Source organism: Carcharodon carcharias, chromosome 11, assembly GCF_017639515.1.
Source record: "Carcharodon carcharias isolate sCarCar2 chromosome 11, sCarCar2.pri, whole genome shotgun sequence".
NCBI classification, from domain to species: Eukaryota; Metazoa; Chordata; class Chondrichthyes; order Lamniformes; family Lamnidae; genus Carcharodon; species Carcharodon carcharias.
The window spans coordinates 94585579-94608876 of record NC_054477.1 but is presented as its reverse complement, the minus strand read 5'-3'; the positions used below and the strand labels follow the sequence as shown (position 1 = coordinate 94608876).

Here is a 23298-nt window from a genome sequence, read left to right as displayed (position 1 = left end):
CGAAGATCGCACGGGCGCCTGAAAATCACCACCAATTGACGATTTAAGGGCCTTAACTAGCCCATTAATTAATCAAACTTCATCGCACGCCCGCCCAGCGAAATATCATGATGGCGCATGCTGACATGCGGGGCCCACACCCCACACGTCAAGCAGAAAATTCTGCTCATAGTGGTGCTGAAGAGGGTGTAAAAAAATTCACAAGGGTGATACCAAGAATCAGGGGGTATGGGGGGCGGGGGGGGCAATACTTATTATGAGAGCATTAACAGACTGGATCTCTTTTCTTCTAAAAAAAGAAGGCTGAGGGGTTAATAGAAGTCTTTAAAATTATGAAAGGTTTTGATAGAGAGGATACAGAGAGAATGCTTCTACTTGTGGGGGAGAACAAGAGGCCATCAATATAAAATAGTCACCAAGAAATATAGAGAAATTAGAAGGAACTGCTTTACCCAAAGAGATGTGAGCATGGAACAGGGAGTGGTTGAAGCAAATTGTATGGATGCATTTAAGGGAGAAAGGAATCGAGGGCTGATAGTTAGATGAGGAAAGTTGAGAGGAGGCTCAAGTAGAACATAAAACCGGCACTGTCTTGTTAGCCGAATGGCCTGTTTCTGTGCTTTTTATCATATGTGTTCAGAATATCAGAACTCATATTAGCAACCTGTTCTCAATATTTTACTGTCTACTGCAGGACAAAGAGTCATTCATGTTGGTAACCTTGAATATTAAATGAACATGTTGACTGAAGCAACATGACAATTATTTGTATTCTTGTTGGAAACATTTCCAATGTACAACATTTTGCCCCAGCAATGTTTACTCCTAGAATGAACCTTCCCTTTGATTATGTAACAATAAATAGTGTCAAAGTTGAAGTATATTATTCACTGTTGTTTTGGACTTACATTTTTGGATTCTCAACTGAAAAACCCATTGGTGGTCCCACTTTTTTAAGGCATGCCAAAAGCTTCCCAGCAGTTTCACAATTTCTTTGACCGAAAAGCATCAGCCAGTCTTGAAGTGGCTGACTGCCAATAATCCTGGAGTTTCGAGTCTCCCTGGACCAGTCTACTGGTGACATTGGCTGGCACTGGAGGTGGGAAATAAAAAGGACAAATGGTTTAAATTAAATGGCTTTATACCTTTTATTAAAATTATAGAATATATGGCACAGAAACAGGTCACTTGGCCTAATGAGTCCATGTAAGTGTTTATGCTCCACTTGAGCCTCCTCCCATCCTTCAGTGCAGCAATCTCTGAGGCTCGGAGCTGTCTCAGGGAGATTAAATGAGTTACAAAACATTTTAATAAATAAAGTAAACATTTATTTAAAAATGTCCCCTCGTGTGACAGTGTCACACGAGCTGGGACATATTTGTGAAGTTTGGAAAATTTATTTAATTATTTTTTAAAAGCTTCTGGAAACCTCATCGCACCCGTGGATGAGGTTTCCTGAAAAACGCGAAGGCCGCTTGGACTCTTCGCCTGCCCGCTAACCTTATGTTGGATGGGCAGCATTGTTAACAAGTTTAATTACTTTTTTAGTGGCCTTAATAGGGCGTTGACAGTATGGCTGGCACACGCCAGAACGAAATAGCGATTTGGGATCGCTATTTGGGATGCAAGCCTCATGCTATCACGCATCATCGTACGCGTTGGAGTGTTGGGCCCGCCCCCACACGGAAGATTCAGCCCACTGTCTCTGCCCACAAAATTGGGCTCCATAGCAACATTCAGGCCAGCAATACAGAAGCCCGGATGATCTAAAATCACACAACACCCTGCAGGCCGGTATCAGAGCAGCCCGTACGGCACCACAGGCTGTGAAGTTTGTTGGCACGTGTGTGGCGTGCATATGCTGGAAGTGTTAGAAGAGATGGTATCATGATGTCAAATACCTGTTCCATTTGATTTGATGCTTGTTTCACCAACTTGTTCTGTGCATATCCACTGAATGCCTGCGCGAATCACAGCTGAACATGCATTCAGTAGCACAAGAGACCTCCCCAAATAGCTTCATTTAAAAGGTTAGCCACCAATTTGCAGGGCAGGTTCTTTTGACTTACTTATGTTTAGTTAAAGTTTATGAAAGTGCTGTGGATTGTGTTTGGAGAAGTTTTGGAGAGCTGCTGCTTACATTCAAGGGGGCAACATGATTTGGTAAGTCAAGTCTGCACAAGGTACGGGGAACACATTGGGAAAAATTTTCCCCCCGTTGGGGGGGGGGGGGCGGGGAAGTGCAGCAGCGGGTGCGCCCCCGATCGTGGATGGGTCAATTAAGGCCCAGCCAGCGAGACGTCCACCAGGAAGACACTGTCACGAGTCACATATGAGTATATCCGTAAGTTTTATTGAAACCTTTCTAAAATATTTTAAAACCCTCATGAAACCTCATCCCGCCCGTGGATGAGGTTTTATGCTTTTTCCGAAGCCCGCCAGCACTCCAAGCCTGCCCGTCAACCTTAAGGTTAGACATGCAGGTCCACTAACGACCTTAATTACTTTTTCAATGGCCTCAATAGGAAGACCCTGCCCATTGTTTTCATCCTCAATATGGAGATGCAGGATGAGGGGGCATATAGCTTTCCCAAGATAAGGGGATTGCCAAAGTGTATGCATCTGGCCCGTGGATCCCCTAGTCAAAGGAGAGAGATCTAAAAACCAGAAGGGCTACTTTATTTTTAACTATCATTTTACACTCCTGTTCTAGAACTGTTTATTACCTGGCCACTTATGTCCTCCTTTTTGTCTGCACTATGCTCTCCTTCTCTATTTCATTCACATTTAAACTTGTTTCATTTTTTTTGTAGATTTCTTCCCCTATCTAACTAGTTTAAAGCCTTTGCCTCCTTCCTATTTATCCTTTCTGATGGGACTGGTCCCATTCTGGTTCAGGTGAAGCCCGTCTCATCAGTACAGCTCCTTCCTGTCAGTGGTGTCAGTGACCAATGAAAAGGAAGCCCAAGCCCTTTATCCCACATCAGCCCTTAAACTGTTAACTTCCCTGATCTGTCTGTCTCTATGTTAATTTGCACATTGCTTGGGCAATAATCCAGTGATTATCACCCTCTCAGCAACAACAAGGTCATAGTGATCATAATAATGGAGAAAGGAATTTGATTTGAGTGCCCAAAAGTATCATAGGGTAACATCTCAAACAGTAATTCCAACTCTCTTGCCTTAATGCTTTGACATAAAATGCAGTTATTAAGGATATTGTTTACAGAAAACACAGGACATCAAACTTTAAAAATAAAGTGTGATCATTACAGATAAATTGCATTTTTTATGAATTGAATAATCCTCTGAAACACAAGCTGAATGACACAACTCAGCACGATGATGTTTTTGGAAGCAAAATCTTGTTACGTTAACAGAAGGTGATGGATACTCACAGAATGATCAAACATATGAATTTTCTCAGTCTGTAGGACACGGCCTACCAATGAGATCTGCTCATCAAGACGTAATCCCCATCCTTCCAACTCAGTCCGTGCTACTGTATTTCTGTAAAGGGCATTGTCAGAATGTTATTCTTTCATTATGCATCTGCCCTTAAGTAGTCAAGTTGGGCTGGAATTTCCCCTTGGGGATTAGAAACAGGAGCCAGGACTGTTTTTGTGTGAAAAATCTGCCTCCAGTGGGAAACTGACTTGAGTATCAGATTTTCCCTGTTAAGCCCTTAATTGATTGGTGATGAGTTTCCTGTCCAATTACAGTGAGTTTTGGCAAGTTTCAAACACCCAAGGCAGCCAGCAGAGGTTGCTGGTTGTCCTGAGGGAGAGAGTTTGTGCCAAAGCCTGTCACTGCAGCACAGGGACTCAAGATGGCACATTGGAGGCGGAGGCCTGGCACCCATAAGGAAGAGGAAAGAGGTCCTCTTCCCAGAGGGCGGCAGGAAGATGCCATGTCATCACCGGTAAAGAGGGCATCTGTCACTTAGGTGATGCACCAAAGTGCAGCTGCCTGTGAGATGCTACAGAGGTCCACAGCTAATGAGCTCACAGATATCTGTGATCATCTGCCTACAGTGTCACAATCTTCTTCAGCGCGGTTCTCAGTCAAGTACAGGGCTCTTTGCTTCTGCCCATAGATCCTGTGCTCAGGATAGTGTCTCCTTTTCCTTCATATCCCTTGCCCCTCTCTTCTGGCCTCCTGATGCCCAGCACCCTGTCCTTCCTATGCAGGCTGTTGCTCCTCACCTTCAATGGCCTCGATTTCTGAGGGTGAAGCACACATTTCCAGCTCCAGCCTTCGTGATGCTGGGATGGAGTCCAAGCACCTTTTTCAGTTGCACTGATGCCCACACAATGCTTGGCAATGCCAGGAGGGTGAGGTTCCCCTAAACTGGCAGAGTTCTTAACTCTGGTTCCTTCTCCAATCTGTGTTGCACTGCTGCAACTTTAACTTTAAAGGATTAAGCCATTTAAACTTTCAAAAGGAGTTTTATTTACCTTTTTAATCTCTTCCCACCTCCATCATTCACCCCAGACATGATGCTCACCTCCATGCAACTGGTCTAACACAGACAGCTGCTAAATTCTGGCCACCTCCAGGAAAATCCAAAAAGTTGTGGGAGACAGGCTTTTAATAAGCTCCAACGGGTTTAACTGGTCTGATAATTGGCGCAGGTGAGTTCAGAGGTCCACGCTGTGTCCCACCTTTGGGAACAACGGGAAGGGTGGTAACGAAGATGGGACTTCCGGCCATTTTTTTTCACTTGCCTATCTCTGTTCCAGGTTTGATAAGGGAGCTTAAGGTGAAGGAACCCTTAGGAGGAATTGACTGTAATATTTGCAATTTGAGAGGAAAAAGCTGGAATCAGAGGTAACGGTATTACAGTTGAATAAAGGTAACTACAGAGGCATGAGGGAGGAGCTGGCCAGAATTGACTGGGAGATGAGCCTAGCAGGAAAGACAGTGGAACAGCAGTGGCAGGAGTTTCTGGGAGTAATTTGGGAGACACGACAAAAATTCATCCCTAGGAAGAAGAAGCACACTAAAGGAAGGACGAGGCAACCATGGCTGACAAGGGAAGTCAGGGACAACATAAAAGCTAAAGAGAAAGCATACAATGCGGCAAAGAGCAGTGGGAAGCCAGGGGATTGGGAAGCCTACAAAGACCAACAGAGGACAACTAAAAAAGAAATAAGGAGGGAGAAGATTAAATAAGAGGGTAAACTAGCCAGTAATATAAAAGAATATTGGAAGAGTTTTTTTTAGATATATAAAGGGTAAGAGAGAGGCAAAAGTGGACATTGGGCCGCTGGAAAATGATGCTGGAGAAGTAGTAGTGGGGAACAAAGAAATGACGGAGGAACTGAATAGGTACTTTGCGTCAGTCTTCACAGTGGAAGACATGAGTGGCATCCCCAAAGTTCAAGAGAGTCCGGGGGCAGAGGTGAGTATGGTGGCCATTACCAAGGAGAAGGTGCTAGGAAAATTGAAAGGTCTGAAGGTGGATAAATCACCTGGACCAGACGGATTACACCCCAGAGTTCTGAAGGAGATAGCTGAAGAGAAAGTGGAGGCGTTAGTGGTGATCTTTCAGGAATCACTGGAGTCAGGGAGGGTCCCACAGGACTGGAAAATCGCTAATGTAACCCCCCTGTTTAAGAAGGGAGTGAGGCAAAAGACTGGAAATTACAGGCTGATTAGCCTGACCTCGGTCGTTGGTAAGATTTTAGAGTCCATTATTAAGGATGAGATTTCAGAATACTTGGAAGTGCATGATAAAATCGGGCAAAGTCAGCATGGTTTCATCAAGGGGAGGTCATGCCTGACAAATCTGTTAGAATTCTTTGAGGAGGTAACGAGTAGGATAGACAAAAGAGAGCCAATGGACGTTATCTACTTGGACTTCCAGAAGGCCTTTGACAAGGTGCCGCACAGGAGGCTGCTCAGTAAGATAAGAGCCCATGGTGTTAGAGGCAAGGTATTAGCATGGATAGAAGATTGGCTGTCTGGCAGGAGGCAGAGAGTGAGGATAAGGGGGTCCTCCTCAGGATGGCGGCCGGTGACTAGTGGAGTTCTACAGAGATCAGTGTTGGGACCACAACTTTTCACTTTATACATTAATGATCTAGATGGAGGAACTGAGGGCATCCTGGCTAAGTTTGCAGATGATACAAAGATAGGTGGAGGGACAGGTAGTATTGAGGAGGTGGGGAGGCTGCAGAAGATTTGGACAGGTTAGGAGAATGGGCAAAGAAGTGGCAGATGGAATACAACATGGGGAAGTGTGAGGTCATGCACTTTGGTAGGAAGAATAGAGGCATGGACTATTTTCTAAATGGGGAGAGAATTCAGAAATCTGGAGTGCAAAGGGACTTGGGAGTCCTAGTCCAGGATTCTCTTAAGGAAGGCAAATGCAATGTTGGCATTTATTTCGAGAGGACTAGAATACAAAAGCAGGGATGTGCTGCTGAGGCTTTATAAGACTATGGTCAGACCACATTTAGAATGTTTTGAGCAATTTTGGGCCCCGTATCTCAGGAAGGATGTGCTGGCCCTGGAGAGGATCCAGAGGAGGTTCACGAGAACGATCCCAGGAATGAAAAGCTTAACATATGAGGAATGTGTGAGGACTCTGGGACTATACTCGATGGAGTTTAGAAGGATGAGGGGGGATCTGATTGAAACTTACAGAATACTGAAAGACCTGGATAGAGTGTACGTGGAGAAGATGTTTCCATTAGTAGGAGAGACTAGGACCCGATGGCACAGCCTCAGAGTAAAGGGAAGACCTTTTAGAACAGAGATGAGGAGAAACTTCTTTAGCCAGAGAGTGGTGAATCTATGGAATTCATTGCCACAGAAGGCTGTGGAGGCCAGGTCATTGAGTGTATTTAAGACCGAGATAGATAGGTTCTTGATTGGTAAGGGGATCAAAGGTTACGGGGAGAAGGCAGGAGAATGGGGTTGAGAAACCTATCAGCCATGATTGAATGGCGGAGCAGACTCGATGGGCTGAATGGCCTAATTTCTGCTCCTATGTCTTATGGTCTGTTCTGGTCCGATTGGGGCTGGGAAAATGCAGCTCATTGTCATTGGTGGTAGTGCTAGGGCAGAAGGGTGGGACTAACTAGATCATACTTTCAAAGAGCTGACATAGGTGTGATGAGCTGAATGGCTCCCTTCTGAGCTGTATCATTCTGTAATTCTCTAAGATTCGAGGGGCCAAGTGGCCTACTCCTGCTCCTAGTTCGTATGTTCGTATTCTAAAGGGGCAGCAGCCAATCACCACTCTATTTTGTATCCCACCCGATTTTCTTTCCAGAAAAATAAAATCAGGCAGACTATAAAACTGTTTCCTGACTCGATTGTACAGCCGTCAGGCCATTAATTGACTTGAGTTGTGGTTTCTGCCTTCATCTGGGCGGTGATTCTGTAAGTCCCACTAGTGAGAGCTGCCAGCCAATCAGCTCTCCAGTCCCAGCAGTTTGACCAGGAGCAGTGGCCATTGCTGAGACTGCATCCAGTCCCCAGAGAGGAGCACCACTGGAGGCCGGATGGTGGGCTAAGTACGCTGGTTGTGCTGGGGCCAGTCAGGGAGGCCCCAGTGACCAGGGGTGAGAGGCGTGATTGGATAGCTGGGGGGCTGGGTGGGGAGAATGGGGGAACACGTGGTGGGAGGGATCACTTTTTGGAGGAGCCTTCATTGAGCACAGAACAGGTGGCAGTCCCTAGATGCTGTCAGGCTGCCAGGGTTGAGTAGCAACCTTGTCACATGACATGGATACCACACACACACACACGCGCACGCACGCACACACACACACACACCCCAATCCCCCCCCCCGCCCCACCTCCCCCACCACCACCCCTCCCCCACCAACCCCACCACCACCACCCTCGCTCAAATGGTCCAGGAGCTTCCAGTGAATTAGGCAGGTGACAGGCATGGTGCAGCCTGCCATGCCACCCAATTTTATGCCCATTCCACCCACCTGCCAGCCCACTGGGAGTGGGGCGGGGGGGAGGGTTATTGTAAAACTCTGACCATGGTTCCACATTCATCACAAAAAAATTAAAACTTAAGTTCCTGCACAGCATGCAAAAATGTAACCATGATAACAAAGTTAAACTTATCAACATAACACTTTTTCAAACACCTTCTGCATATCCTTGGTGAGTTATAATTGTTTTCTCTTACTTTACCTCCTACTTCAATGTGTTGCATCCCTTGTGGCTTCAGCAAAGGTAGAGACAGGCTGCCCTGACTGCTGAGGTGGTTTTGTCCAATGATTTCTGGGCCTTGGAGCCCATGACGACCCCCACCTCCCCACCCACCCCAAAGGGAGCTCCACTTTTAACTGTGTAAGAGCAGAAATAAAAACAGGAACCGCTGGATATAATCAGCAGGTCAGCATCTATGAAGAGACAAACAGAGTCAATATTTCAGGTCGCTCGCCTTTCATCAGGGTGCTTGTACTCACTTGTAAACTATGAATCACCAGGTGAAAACTCAACTAGCCGTCTAATTGGTAACATTAGAAGTAAAATTATAATTATGTCATCATATTGAAATTGTACATTCCAATGCACAAATCTTTATTCGTTGCTGTAGGACTAAGTAAATATCAACTAGTGCATTTGGAGATTCTCTTGAGTTTGGGGCTGACTATATGATTGTGGATGAGTAAAGAAAGTTTACACAACATGTAACTGTGTTAAGACTGATCTGAAAGTGCACATTGCTTTCACCGAATCCCTAAAATTGAGGTGTTCTATTCCTAGGGCTAATATACCTCACCTTCTTCCATGTTAACATCCATGACAACAGATCAATCCACAAAATACTATTTAGCTGCTGTTTTTCCAAATTTACATTTAAAAATGAAGGTAAACATTTGTCCTATAAACCATTTTCTTTACCTCTGAATATTATCAATCAGTTCATGAAGTCGCTGCTGCCTTTTTTCAGGAGTCAGCTGTGTTTCTGCAGCCAGATCCTTCATTATACGAAAATCAGAGCGGGCCTGGTTACTTAGCCCTGTGGAAAAATGTTTGGCAAAATTAATCAATATGGATATTTGTATGAGTGAAATGAATGTCAATTAGAATTTCACTTCACTGTAGGTTATTCCAATGACATCAATCATGGGGAATCTGCTCCACTCCAAATGGTGGGGGCACCATGATTAGCCTGACAGCCATACTAAAGCCACCTGATCCCAAGAAACCATGAAACAAATTGCAGACAATATTAAAAGTCTGGTGAAATATTAATCTTTTTGTCCATTAAGTGTGAACATAAAGACCATGGCTCCAAAATTCTCGTAGGGCTACTCAGCCAACAGAAGGATGGTAGAGCAGGCCCCAAATCAGCTCAAGTGGAGAGAAACAGGCTCTCTCCCAAATCTCAGAGACAGGGTCATATGCATGGACAGAAAAGGCTAGCAGTTCATCAGGAGCACTCATCCTGACATCATCCTGCAAAATCTGAGCAGCGTAAAGGGTGGAAGTGGAGGACTTATTAGGGCCTTATAATCAATTGAGTCCTCTTTCTCTTTGACTCCAAATGCAGTATTTTTTTAAACAGAAAATTGATTCCCTCTAGAACAGATTAACATTGGCGCAAAAAGGAGTGATACTACTTCTTAGCTGGCAAGAACTTCTCCAAGGCTTTGTAATTTCCCATGGTACCTTGAGAACTCCTCCACTTAGGGCTGGAGAAGGTTACAAAGATAGGGAGAAGACAGACCATGGAAGGATTTAAACACAAGGATGAGAATTTTAAATTTGATGCATTGGGAGTGATAAATTTCAAATACAGAAGGTACAGCGAGTGGAATTTTGAGGATGGTGTGATAATGGCAATTCTGAAAGCTACTGGCCAACAGTAATGCTGAATCTATCTATAGCTCTACTAATCTTTTGTACATGATTCCACATGCTCCTCACACATATTCAGTAATCACATTAGTTCCCAATGTTTTAGAGTTAGAAAGTGTCAACTGTCATTTCGTGTTATGTCTAGCTCAATTATTTGTATTACTCACTAATACTCAACTTATTCACTTGTTTCCATAACAGCTCTTGACTTTGTCCCTGCCTCAACTCATCTGTTGCTGAAATCCTCATTCATGCCTTTGTTACCTCTAGACTTGATTATTCCAACACATTCCTCACTGGTATCCCACATTAAACCCTCAGTAAACTTGAGGTCATCGAAAACTCTGCTGACCATATCCTAACTCACACCAAATCCCTTTTACCTGCCATCCTGTGTCATCCCTGTGACATCCCTGACTCCTGGTCAAACAACAACTTGATTTTAAAATTCTCATCCTTGTTTTTAAGTCTCTCCATGGCCTCACCCCTCCCTAGCTCCATAATCTCCTCCAGCCCCTCAACCATCTGAGATATCTACTCTCCTCCAATTGAGCATCCCCAATTGTAATCTCTCCACCACTGGTGGCTGTGGCTTCTGTTGCCTTGGTCCAAAGCTCTAGAATTCCTTCCTCACCTTACTTTTCTCCTTTAAGTCACTCCTTCAAACCAACCTCTGTGACCAAACTCTTAGGTCATCAAATCTAATATCCTCTTACGTGGCTCAGTGTCATATATTATTTTATTTGCTCCTGCAAAGCACTTCAATATAAAATGTCTTAAAGTTGCTATATAAGTATAAACTGTTTTTATTAGCTACAATTTTCAAGAATAGAGCTTAACTTCCCAAATAATACAACACAATAAAGTAAGCAAATTCGTCTCATCTGCTTTTCAGTTATGAAGATGGACAGTTGGCCAGCCCAAACGTAAACTGATCAGCTTAAAACTAGACAACCAATGGCAGAATCAGGCTAATAAGTATATTCTCAGCATTCATGTAAAGAATTGCCAATTGGCTAGAAATCTTTCATTACCTGTGAGGAAGCAGAATTCTGGAATGAGGTGAGCTATACGTGGAGCCACATCTTTGACATAATGTTTACTTTTTAACTGGCTGACCAGCATTGGCTGATTCAGATCAGTGATGGAAACATCATATTGCTGTGTAGATAAAAATTAAAGATGCTATTAAACAAAATATATTCAGTGCCAAAATAAACTTGTAAAGGCTTAAAAAGGGAGACAGAGAGAAAACAGGGAATTATAGACCAGTCAGCCTGATGTCATTCGTGGGGAGATTTCTAGACTCCACTATAAAAGATTTAACAGCTGAGCACTTGGAAAACAGTGGCAGAATCGGACAGAGTCAGCATGGATTTACGAAAGGGAAATCATGCTTGACAAATCTACTGGAATTTTTCGAGAATGTAACTAGTAGAGTTGATGAAGGGGAGCCAGTGGATGTGGTTTATTTGGACTTCCAGAAGGTTTTCGGAAAAGTCCCACATAAGACATTAGCGTGTAAAATTAAAGCACATGGGATTGGAGGTAGTGTACTGAGATGGATAGAAAACTGGTTAGCAGACAGGAAACAAAGAGTAGGAGTAAACAGGTCTTTTTCCGAATGGCAGGCAGTGACTAGTGGGGTACCGCAGGGATCGGTGCTGGGACCCCAGCTATTCACAATATATATTAATGATTTAGATGAGGGAACTAAATGTAATAGCTCCAAATTTGCAGATGACACAAAGCTGGATGGGAAGGTGAGCTGTGAGGAGGATGCAGAGATGCTTCAGGGTGATTTGGACAAGCTGAGTGTGTGGGCAAATGCATGGCAGATGCAGTATAATGTGAATAAATGTGAGGTAGCAAAAACAGAAAGGCAGATTATCTGAATGGCTATAAATTGAGAGAGGGGAATGTGCAACGAGACCTGGGTGTCCTCAAACACCAGTCGCTGAAGGTAAGCATGCAGGTGCAGCAGGCGGTAAACAAGACAAATGGTATGTTGGCCTTCATAGCGAGAGGATTCGAGTACAGGAGCAGGGATGTCTTACTGCAATTATACAGGGCCCTGGTGAGACCACGCCTGGAATACTGTGTGCAGTTTTGGTCTCCTTATCTGAGGAAGGAAGGATGTTGTTGCTATAGAGGGAGAGCAGCAAAGGTTTACCAGACTGATTTACCAGGACTGACATATGAGGAGAGATTGAGTCGGTTAGGATTATATTCGCTGGAGTTCAAAAGAATGAGGGAGGGATCTCATAGAAACCTTTAAAATTCTAACAGGACTAGACAGGGTAGATGCAGGAAGGATGTTTCTGAAGGTGGGGGAATCCAGAACCAGGGGTCACAGTCTGAGGATACGGGGTAGACCATTTAGGACTGAGATGAGGAGAAATTTCTTCACCCAGAGAGTGGTGAGCCTGTGGAATTCGCTACCGCAGAAAGTAGTTGAAGCCAAAACATTGTATGTTTTCAAGAAGGAGTCAGATATAGCTCTTGGGGCGAAAAAGAATTTGATATCTGTATAAACTCAACTCATTTACTATCTCAAGAAATACCAATTAAACTAATGCCGAAACAAACACAAGAATAATCTATGATGAAAAAAACCACAAGGAGGACATACTTCAAACACTAAAATCATGTCAAGTGAATTGAAAATGTGTCTGAATCGAAAAAGTGTCTAAAACAGGCACATATTGCTGAATTGGCAGCACAGATGCCTTATGGACACCTGAAATGAGCATAAGCCCCGTTTAGCCCCAGACTCGTAAATTTGTCAGAGTTTCAGAAGCATAAGTTATGACTGGTATTTCCCAGTCTTCAGCTGCCTAAGCAGTGACTACTTTCATGGGATCATTGAAGGTTGCTTAAAGCAGGTCCGAAAATGTGGAAAATGTTCAGTATTTTCACGAATCAGAGGAGCAGCAGAGTTTATCCTGGCTGCACTAAAGACTGCTATCAGCCTGCCACCTACCTGCCAAACATGCTCCCTGCTCCACACCAAACCCACCTCCCCAAAAAAAAACCTTGCTAGGGGTCTCAGCCTTCGCATAGGCCTACGTTTTGTAAAACCTTGGCTGAAGATAAGGCTGAAGCATTTGCTACAATCCTCAGCCAGAAGTGCTAAGTGGATGATCCATCTCGGCCTCCTCCGGAGGTCTCCAGCATCACAGATGCCAGTCTTCAGCCAATTCAATTCGCTCCACTCCATGTGATACCAAGAAACAGCTGAACGAACTGGATACTGCAAAGGCTATGGGCCCTGACAATATTCCGGCAATAGTACTGAAGACTTGTGCCCCAGAATTGCCGCGCCCCTAGCCAAGCTGTTCCAGTACAGCCACAACACTGGCATCTACCCGGCTATGTGGAAAATTGCCCAGGTATATTCTGTACCCAAAAAGGCAGACAAATCCAAACTGGCCAATTACCGCCCATCAGTCTACTCTCAATCATCGGTAAAGCATTGGAAGGGGTTATCAACAGTGCTATTAAGTGGAAGTGGCACTTGCTTAGCAGTAACCTGCTCACTGACACCTAGTTTGGGTGCCGCCAGGGCCACTCAGCTCCTGACCTCATTACAGCCTTGGTTCAAACATGGACAAAAGAGTTGAATTCCTGAGGTGAGGTGAGAGTGACTGTCCTTGACATCAAGGCAGCATTTGACCGAGAGTGGCATCAATGAACCATAGCAAAACTGAAGTCAATGGGAATCAGGGGGAAAACGCTTCACTGGTTGGAGTCATACCTAGCACCAAGGAAGATGGTTGATTGTTGGAGGTCAGTCTTCTCAGCTCCACGACTTCACTGCAGGAGTTCCTCAGGGTAATGTCCTAGGCCCAACCATCTTCAGCTGTTTCATCAATGACCTTCCTTCCATCATAGGGTCAGAAGTGGGGATGTTCGCTGATGATTGCACAATGTTCAGAACCATTCGCAACTCCTCAGATACTGAAGCAGTCCATGTCCAAATGCAGCAAGACCTCGACAATATCCAGGCTTGGGCTGACAAGTAGCAAGTAATATTCATGCCAGGCAATGACCATCTCCAACAAGAGGGAATCAATCCATTGCCCCTTGATGTTCAGCAGCATTACCATTACTGACTCCCCCATTATCAACATCTTGGAGGTTACCATTGGCCAGAAACTTAACTAGACTAGCCATATAAATACTGTGGCTACAAAAGCAGGTCAGAGGCTAGGAATTCTGTGATGAGAACCTCACTTCTTGACTTCCCAAGACCTGTCCACCATCTTCATGTCCCGTCCACATCTACAGGTCCCAAGTCAGGTGTGTGATGGAACACTCCCCACTTGCCTGGATGAGTGCAGCTCCAACAACACTCAAAAAGCTTGACACCATCCAGGACAAAGCAGCCCCACTTGATTGGCATCACATCCACAAACATTCACTCCCTCCACCACCAATGCACAGTGTATATCGTCTACAAGATGCACTGCAGGAATTCACCAAGGCTCCTGAGACAGCACCTTCCAAACCCATGACCACTACCATCTAGAAGGACAAGGGCAGCAGATGGGAACACCACCACCTGCAAGTTCCCCTCCAAGTCACTCACCATCCTGATTTGGAAATATATCACCATTCCTTCACTGTCGCTGGATCAAAATGCTGGAACTTCCTTCCTAACAGCACTGTGGGTGTACCTTCACGACATGGACTGCAGCAGTTCAAGAAGGCTGCTCACCACCACCTTCTCCAGGGCAAAGAGGGATGGACAATAAATGCTGGCCTAGCTAATGAAGCCCACATCCCGTGAATGAATAAAGAAAAAGCTGTTTTGGAGCTCCTGATCTGTATTTGCAGCTTGCTTGATTCATTCTGAGGATAAACAACTGAATTTTACTGGCTCCCATGCAGCAGGAATGGAGGAAGCCACATCGGGACGCTTCCCCATCACCGCCCACCTCCCGTAGTGGTGCTGCTGAGGCTCCAAAGCTGTCCACCCTCTGTTTGGGCTACCTTTAGGCCTTAACATTCCTACAGCTGGTTTGGAGTACTGAGGGATTTAGACCTCAAGGGTATTTTAAGCTGCATATCTATCTATTTCATACTTGGTGAACAGATCTTTGCTCTGACTTTCAGTTCCATTATGGCCTGTAAATGAACATACTAGTACATGAATTAGAAGCAGTATAGGCCATTCAGTCCGTCGAGCCTGCTCTGCCATCCGATAAGATCGTAGCTGATCTGATTGTGGCCTCAACTCTATTTTCCTGTCTAGCCCCGGTACCCTTTAACTCCCTTGTCAATTAAGAATCTAGCTAACTCAGCATTGAAAATATTCAATGACCCTGCCTCCACCGCTCTCTGATGAAGAGAATTCCAGACCAACAACCCTCTTGACAGAAGAAAAATTCTCATCTTAAAAGGGTGTTAAATATGGGCTGCACCATCATACCTGAAAACTGATATACATCTTTACAGCTGGCAGCATCAGGGGTCCACCCACTGTCCTTAATTGGAAATTGCCAAGCTCATGCTACTGCTGGCAAGCATGGGCTCAGGACCCGGTTTTTGGGCCAATGTCAGGGCCCTGAAGCTCACGGTAAAATTCAGCCCAATGTTTATGGTCTGATTTTTCATCAGAACTGGTTCCTGAAATGTTAACTTTGATACCCTCTCCACAAATGCTGCCATACTTGCTGAGAATTTTCAGCATTTTGTTTTTGGATTTCCAACATCCACAGTATTTTGCTTTTGTATTTCTTTTACTTCATTTGCTACTTGACTACTCCTGGTTGTTGTTATCTATCTTCCCCTTCAATATTTTTGGTCTTCCCAAAAGCTCAAAGAATTGCTGGCTCCATGCTTTAAACACATTTAAAGATACATTCCTTTATTTTCCACCTACAGCACAATTTTCTGATTGCCCATAATTGTGCTTGCTCCCTTCTGATAGCCAAAACTGCACGGGAAACTGAGTAACGATGCACATAATTCCATTATGGAAAATTGTGTGCATTCAGCTTACTGTACTTCTGCCCAGCACCAAGCATTCTCAAATGAGCTTTGCATGATCAAAAAATAAGCTGTCCTTTCACATCAGACCTCCGGAATTTACTACAAAATGATAATTATTTTGTTCAACAGTTTGAAATTCATATTTATTAACGAAGAAAATATGTTTAGTTCATACTGCAGCTAGTATTTATCCATTGCTCTTTCTTCTTTGGTTAGTTTTTTTTCTCTGATATGAAGCTTGAGCAATCAAACAAACCTATGTCCCTTAATAACACCATAAAGCATAGATATAAATTCTATTACCAGCAAAATTCACATACAAACTCCTCATGTCTTTGTAATATATTCCATTGTATTATATTTTTAGCCCAGTGCCAACCAGTTTATTGATCTCACTGGTCAGAAAATGTATCTTATTTTATTTATGGTTCATTTTTCCCACCTGTGAATAATAATCAACATAAGTGACTTCAGTTCCATCTGCTTTTTCGAATACATTGGTAGGTTTCACAGACCAGTCAATATCATCAATGCGATATGTTTTGTTATTGTATCTAAGAGATAGAAGCAATGCATTACTTTCAAAGCCTTTCGACAAAATGACGGTCTAGATTTTCCTTCAAGCTATGCCAGCTTCCTGGCATAATTCAATAAAAGTGCAGCAGTAAATTTTTGGCAACTCCTTGTGCTCGTTCTCCACTAGCCCCTGCCACCTCTGGTATTTTCGTTGAACTGACATTGAGTATATGTCTATCCAAATATGGGTGCATGCAGTTTTTTATTTATTCAACTGTCTGCACTTAGGAAGCTGGCCATGCAACACTGCAGCAGACCTCCAAGCCTTTCTCTGTCTAGAATAAGTCTAAGGTCAAAAGCCAGGATCAAGATGCACCCTTATAGAAACTTCATTCTTCTGCATCTCCACTAACACTACAGCAAAATGGAAGGTCTAATATTCATTTTCTGTAACAAAACCTGTTAATGTTTTTCAGTCTATAGGACTGAAATTGGGTTAATAGCAGTCATTCCATTTTCTGCAATAATGGCGTGAAAAAGAACTGTAAAAGATACTCAAAAATCCTCATATTTTGAATTATGGATTGTATTACAGACCTTCAAAGGGCATTAATTTACCTTGACACTCACGAAAGCTTTCATTAAAAATGGCGAGTGGCATTGTTCTCAATTAACCTCTTAGCTTGATGTGCAATCTCATTTGTGAAAGTTTGTTTATGATCTTGTGACATTATTACTACATGTTTTGCAACAAATAATTTGCAACAATATACATGAAAATACTATGCTAGTTACTCAACAATGAAGAATTATACTTGTATTTTTATGTGAACAATCCATCGAGCTTTCTCTTTCAAGATATACAGTACAGCAGGCATAATTTATGAAATCACAACTAACATGAAGAAAAGTAAAACTTCTAACCCAGAACTTTTTACTACCCTAGAACAACTATGTTAACTGATTAATTTAACTGAGAATCATGAATTGAAGATATTCTTACCAGAAATGCTGCAATTCAGCTGCGCTTATTATTTCAACAGCTGAATGAGGAGCTTGCTCCACTAATAACTATAAGGATTGCAACTTCTGTTTGGTTTTGATTTTATTCTTTGTAGTTACAACTTTTTAATCAGTGTAATTTCAAAAATATTTTCATCTTTGTTGTTATTATCAGATCAAAATAAGATGATAAACATTTTCATGCTAAGTAGCATCGTAGCTGTTCCACTTTTCTGTTTTGAATTTTTTCTTTCTTTACCTTGTAAGAACAATGAATCCCACTAATTCCTTCATACAGCTATCAATGAAATGCTGGTCACCAATTCTGTTGTATAGCTCAGTCATGAAGTCTAATACCGTTTCACTGCGTAGAACCTTATGGCTTACATCAACAGACAATAAGGTCTTGGTCTCATATCTCAAGATTGAAGTCGAAAAACCTGGCCATAGAATCAACCTGGAAGTAGAACATGTATAACTTTTAAACACATGGCAGCTGTGTATTTAAACCTCTCCTAATAATAATATATTTAATAATTAAGATGAATCTCAATTTTGATTATTTCAGGGTGAAAGAGGAAGAGAACTCAAAGATGGCTACATAAGGGATCTATGCTCAGAATATAGCATGATTCAGAGACCTGAGAAACAGTAGAAATTTGCAAATTTTCTACCGATTAAGGTTGTTTTCTCTGCTGGTCTACCTGGCCAGCTCTTTTAGGCTCAGTTCCTACTTCTCCATTGGGACATTTCAGCCTTATCTGAGCTAGTTGTGATTTGTTTCTGCTGGTATCATCCCGCTGTGAATACTGTTCCCATGATACTAAACATTCTCTGCTTAATTACAATCAATTTAATTCCTGTGACTGCTGACTGAGCTTGATTTCAATCATCCTTTGGAATTCCTCAATCATCTTTTACAAGGTTTGTCTGAACCAGGTCCTCAAGGTCTTGATGCTGTTCCCAATTGTGTGTGCTCCTAACCACCTTAGAGATGATCTTTGGACCAGGTCCCTCATGTGCACAGGTCCCATGGATTTACTGTACACCGTTCATGGCTTTCACTACTGTTGGTTACTGAGTCTTACTTCTATTGCACTTCACTCTTTTGCTGGTACATTAGGTCCACAGGGGCACATTGCAACACCTGAGGCCTCTACACATTTCCAATGGTCTCCAGGATCATCATTTGTTGGCTCATGATCAACTCTCTACACTTCCTTGGCTCTCTAATTCCACTAAATAACTTCCAGTAATGCTTCCATTGATATTCTGCCTTCCATGTTTCCAAGATACAGTTCCTCTCCATATTGACTCTGAAGTTGAAAGGACGGATGATCCAAGCTGTATACAAGTCAACCTGAACCAACCACAAACATTTACTTCTGTTTCACATTGTCTTCTCACTCACTTATGTTTCAATTTCACTTAATCTCTGCCATGTATTTCCTTTTGTGACCATTCACATTCTGGCTGCTGTTCTAGAGCAGAGTCCATTATTTCCACAGGCCTTTCTCTCCTCTCTTCCCCTAGCTGGAGAGTCCAGACTCGGGATAATAGTCTCAGGATAAGGGGTCAGCCATTTAGGACTGAGAAGATGAGTAATTTCCTCACCCAGAGGGCAGTGAATGTTTGAAATTCTCTACCTGAGGACTATGGATGTTCAGTTGGTGACAATATTCAAGACTAAAATCAATAGATTTATGGTTACTAAGGGAATCAAGTGATATGAGGTTAGGGCAGGAAAGTGGTGTCGATGTAGAAGTTTGGCAATTATCTAAGCATGGCAGAGCAGGCTCAATAGGTGTATGGTCTAATCTGATCCTATTTCTTATGTTCTGCCTTGTCACCAATCTCAGGTTGAATCCCTCTTTAATAATCCCAATGCCACCCTGTGTCCCACATGGCATTCTCCAAAAGGTCCTTTGAGATAATCATCATGGCTTTATTATGAGCAGCAAGCCCAACTGCTCCATTCTCTAATCCTCCTTCCCAGCATGTCCACTGAGGGATTACCTCACCAATCTCCTTCCCATTCATCTCACTCTCCCCCACCACTAAAGTTTGGATTAACAGTCAGACCCCTCTTTGTATTTTCCTCCAAAATTTCTGTCCATTCATGAACAAGGCCCTTGCCATCTATGATCTTACTGTGGAGTATGACATGGTGGCCATGTCAGCGTTTGATGCAGTCAAGCATACTATATCCTTCCAATGTCTCTCCTCATTGTCCAGCTCATTGAGACTGCCAGTGTTTGATTCTATTTTTATCTACCTGAGGATCACTAACAACGAATCCTCTTGTCACCCAAAGGATTCATCCTTAGATTGCCCCTTTTCCTCCTATATAATGTTGTCCATCCACAAACATGGGGCTGAATATTTGGGCATCACTGTCCCTGGCACCGCACTGCACCACAGCATCACACCGTCCCCCTCCCACCAGCTAAAAAGTCAGTATGGAGCCCACCGACCATCCTGACAGTTGCCCCACAGCAATCTAATGCTGGGGCAGTGTTAATTGCTTTAAGGTGAGATTCCTGCCCTTATCTCGGGAGGAAGTCCAGTCTTAGAGAGATCCTGGCCAGTTGGATGGTTGGCACTTTGCATTCCCAGCAGAGTCAGCTGGGAGTGGTGGCCACTGCTGGGAATACAACCAGTTCCACCACGCCAAGGAGCCCAGGTAAGTCTGGGGTAGGGGTCCCAGTGAGGGGATGAAGTGCATGGGGATAAGGTTCAAGAGGCCAGAGGGAGGGTTAAAGGGTGGGGGGGTTGGGAAATGACCTTGGAGGAGGGGGTGGTGCCTCCAATAGGCCCGGGGTCCCCAAGGTAGACTCCAGGCCCTTGCCCGACACCAACCTGCTCAACTAAAGACGCTGGGCTTCCCCCATTAATTGGCTGCTTGAGGGCATCGACAGACCCAAGAACAGGCAGCCACCCAATGCCTCCCGGTCCTCCATAAAATTTCAGACAGGTTGGGGCAGGCTGGTAGGCAGCGCAAAGGCCACTTGCTGGATATTACGTGCCCCCCCCCCACTGGATGTTACGTGCCATCCGCTGGATATTACATGCCACCTGCTGGATATTACATGCCACCTGCTGGATATTACATGCCACCTGCTGGATATTACATGCCTCTCACCTACAAACCCATTGATTGGGGAGCTTACTATCCAGCCCATGGAGTCAGTTTCTACATGAGTGCTGATGAGTGCTGATAACACCACTTCTACCTCACCACCACCTTGGTTGATCCCATCCACTGTCTCTGTGCTATCGTGAATGTGTGTGTTTTTTAAAAAATTCTTACAATGCTTGCAAATTCATTGACCGTTCCTAAAAAACACCAGTGATGGGTCCTTCTTATTGCACCACTGCAGTCTATATGATGAAGGTGCTTCCAGAATGAAATTGTTAGGGTGGTTCAGCACTTTGAACCAGCCACAATGATGTAATGGTAAAATACACCCCAGGCAGGACAATGAAGAGGAATTTAAAGGCAATGGTGTTCTCATGTACCTGTTCTTCCCATTGGTGGAGTTTTGGAATGTGCTGCCAAAGAAGCTTTTGTTACGAATGTGAGGTTTTATAAGATGATTATGTTTTAAGCTGTCTCTTTAAGTTAAGATAAAATGGAGCTGTGAAGAGGGTCATGTGATCTGCTACAAGTGCTGCTTGGTAACACGCCTGAAACACTTGATTACCATGGGGACCAGGGGCCCAGGTCATGTGCTATTGAAATGCATGTGCCAGGTTGAACACCTGAAAACAAAGGCAGAAGCAGATGTTACTGCAGGCTTTAAACTTTCCATCTTAGAGGCTTTGAACAGAGAGAGACAGGGGAACAGAGAATAAGACAGCTGCTGCAGTCTGTAGAGAGAAAAGGCTATTTTCTCTGTTAACTACTAGACTGGAAGATTTGCCCTGGCAAGGCCAGGAGGAGCAGGCAATCACAGGAGTGGGCAGCATTTATATCAGTTAAATAGATGATTGTTGCTTGATAAATGTAAAAGTAGCAATATTACAGATGCATTATGATTAGCCAATTTACTGCCATTCCTGCTAATGAAGTTGGTTTTCCCAAATCACCTGTGGATAAAGTGTAGAAACCAATAGTGGTAAAATTCTACAAAAATACAATTATTAACTATTTACAACCAAGACAGGAAAAAGTGTTTGTTTCCTAATATCAGTGCAGTAATTCACTGTAGTTCACAGTGGTAATATTACCAACATTGCAGAAAATTAGGACTATAATCGAAGAAACAGCCTACCTATGTTGAGGAATCTGAATTGGAGTTGATGGATTATAAAAGTTCCGCCCAATTTGGTACATAGACAGCATTTTCAGAACTCTGTTTAAAAACAGAATTGTTTCAAAGTTTTAATTCATGTAAAAAGGTTGGCCTATTATGCAAAAAAAATTATTTGCATTATTGACTATAGAATTCACTTGTATTCATCAACTATAAGTTCAAAATGTTTTAAACTTTTGGAACCAGTCAATCTTATTATCAGTTTATCTTATGACAATTCCATTAAAAATTTGTGACAATACAAAACAGGGGCAGGGGAGGTTGTGAGTTGAATTTTTGTTGTATCAGCATATGGACTTATCCCAGCCACACTTGGATTCTTATTATGACTGGACCTTTAAATTCTAGATAGGGAGTTATGGGCCACTCATCACTAGAGTAAGGTTATCCATCCCAGGGGATACTGCTTACCTTCTGTCTAGAGGGGCTCAATTTGGGCCTTCAGAGTACTCTATTATGCCTTACAGGAATGGATTAGCTTGAGCTGGGGAAGGTGCCATTAATGCACTCTTGCAGATGCCAGCAGCCTACCCTGTTAGTTGCAATAAGTGCTTATTGTGGAAGAATGAGCCCAAAGATAGTCTTTTACCTCAGGTTTATTCTTAAGACAGCTCAGCAAAATGACAAACTCCCAGTCCCTTGCGCTCTGGGGTGTTACAGCTGTACCCATTTATAAGTGAGCTAATGCACATCACCTGTTTTAACAATGAAATTGTCTTAACAATGCATTTGCAATACAATATAATTGCCAGCTTGGCCTAAATAGCCAAGTGGTTATGGTACTGGGTTTGTAACCCCCAGATCAAGAGTTCAAATCTCACAATGGCAAACTATGAAACAATGTAACTTCATCTGAAACAGATGGAAACAGGTTTACTCAAAAGAGTATCAAGAGTTCAAATCTCACAATGGCAAACTATGAATCAAGAGTTCAAATTTATCCCAATTTTGTCGATTTGGTTTTCGTTTAAAAGATTATCAAGAGTTCAAATCTCACAATGGCAAACTATGAAACTATGTAACTTCATCTGAAACAGATGGAAACGGGTTTGTATGAAAGAGTTATCAAGAGTTCAAATCTCACCATGGCAAATTATGAAACAATCTAACTTCATCTGAATAGGAACAGATAGAAATGTGTTTGTACTCGAAAGAGTTACATCTTCTCTTCTAAGCTTGGCCTAAATAGCCAAGTGGTTATGGTACTGGGTTTGTAACCCCAAGATCAAGAGTTCAAATCTCACAATGGCAAACTATGAAACAATGTAACTTCATCTGAAACAGATGGAAATGGGTTTGTACTCGAAAGAGTTACTCATATTTCACCCGGTGCGGAAGGGGGTCGGGAAGGAGGAGGACCTCCTCGTGAACCTGCTCCTGGGCCTGGCCAAGTTGGCCATTAACAGGTCCAGGCAGCGGGCGATCGACGGGGGAGTCCCACCCGATTGTTTGTCCCTCTTCCGTGGCTACGTTCGCTGCCGTATGTCCCTGGAGAGGGAGCACGCGGTGTCTGCTGGCACTCTCGAGGCCTTCCATGCTCGGTGGACACCGCGGGGACTGGGGTGTTTTGTTGACCCCTTTAATCACATTTTGATTTAAAGTTTGTAAGGTTCCTTTAAATTTTTGT

General features: G+C 43.3%; 1 protein-coding gene across 1 annotated transcript in view; it reads right to left on the bottom strand.

The window, feature by feature from the left end:
* Positions 1 to 23298, bottom strand: part of LOC121284135 (piwi-like protein 4) — an 84249-nt gene that overhangs the window by 35799 nt on the left and 25152 nt on the right. Inside the window, exons 5-11 of the mRNA XM_041199308.1 lie at positions 21630 to 21710; positions 17615 to 17812; positions 16280 to 16391; positions 10875 to 11001; positions 8881 to 8998; positions 3399 to 3510; positions 909 to 1093 (exon numbers count right to left, since the gene is read on the bottom strand). Of these exons, the coding sequence (XP_041055242.1) occupies positions 909 to 1093; positions 3399 to 3510; positions 8881 to 8998; positions 10875 to 11001; positions 16280 to 16391; positions 17615 to 17812; positions 21630 to 21710 (933 nt within the window). The remainder of the gene's footprint in view (positions 1 to 908; positions 1094 to 3398; positions 3511 to 8880; positions 8999 to 10874; positions 11002 to 16279; positions 16392 to 17614; positions 17813 to 21629; positions 21711 to 23298) is intronic.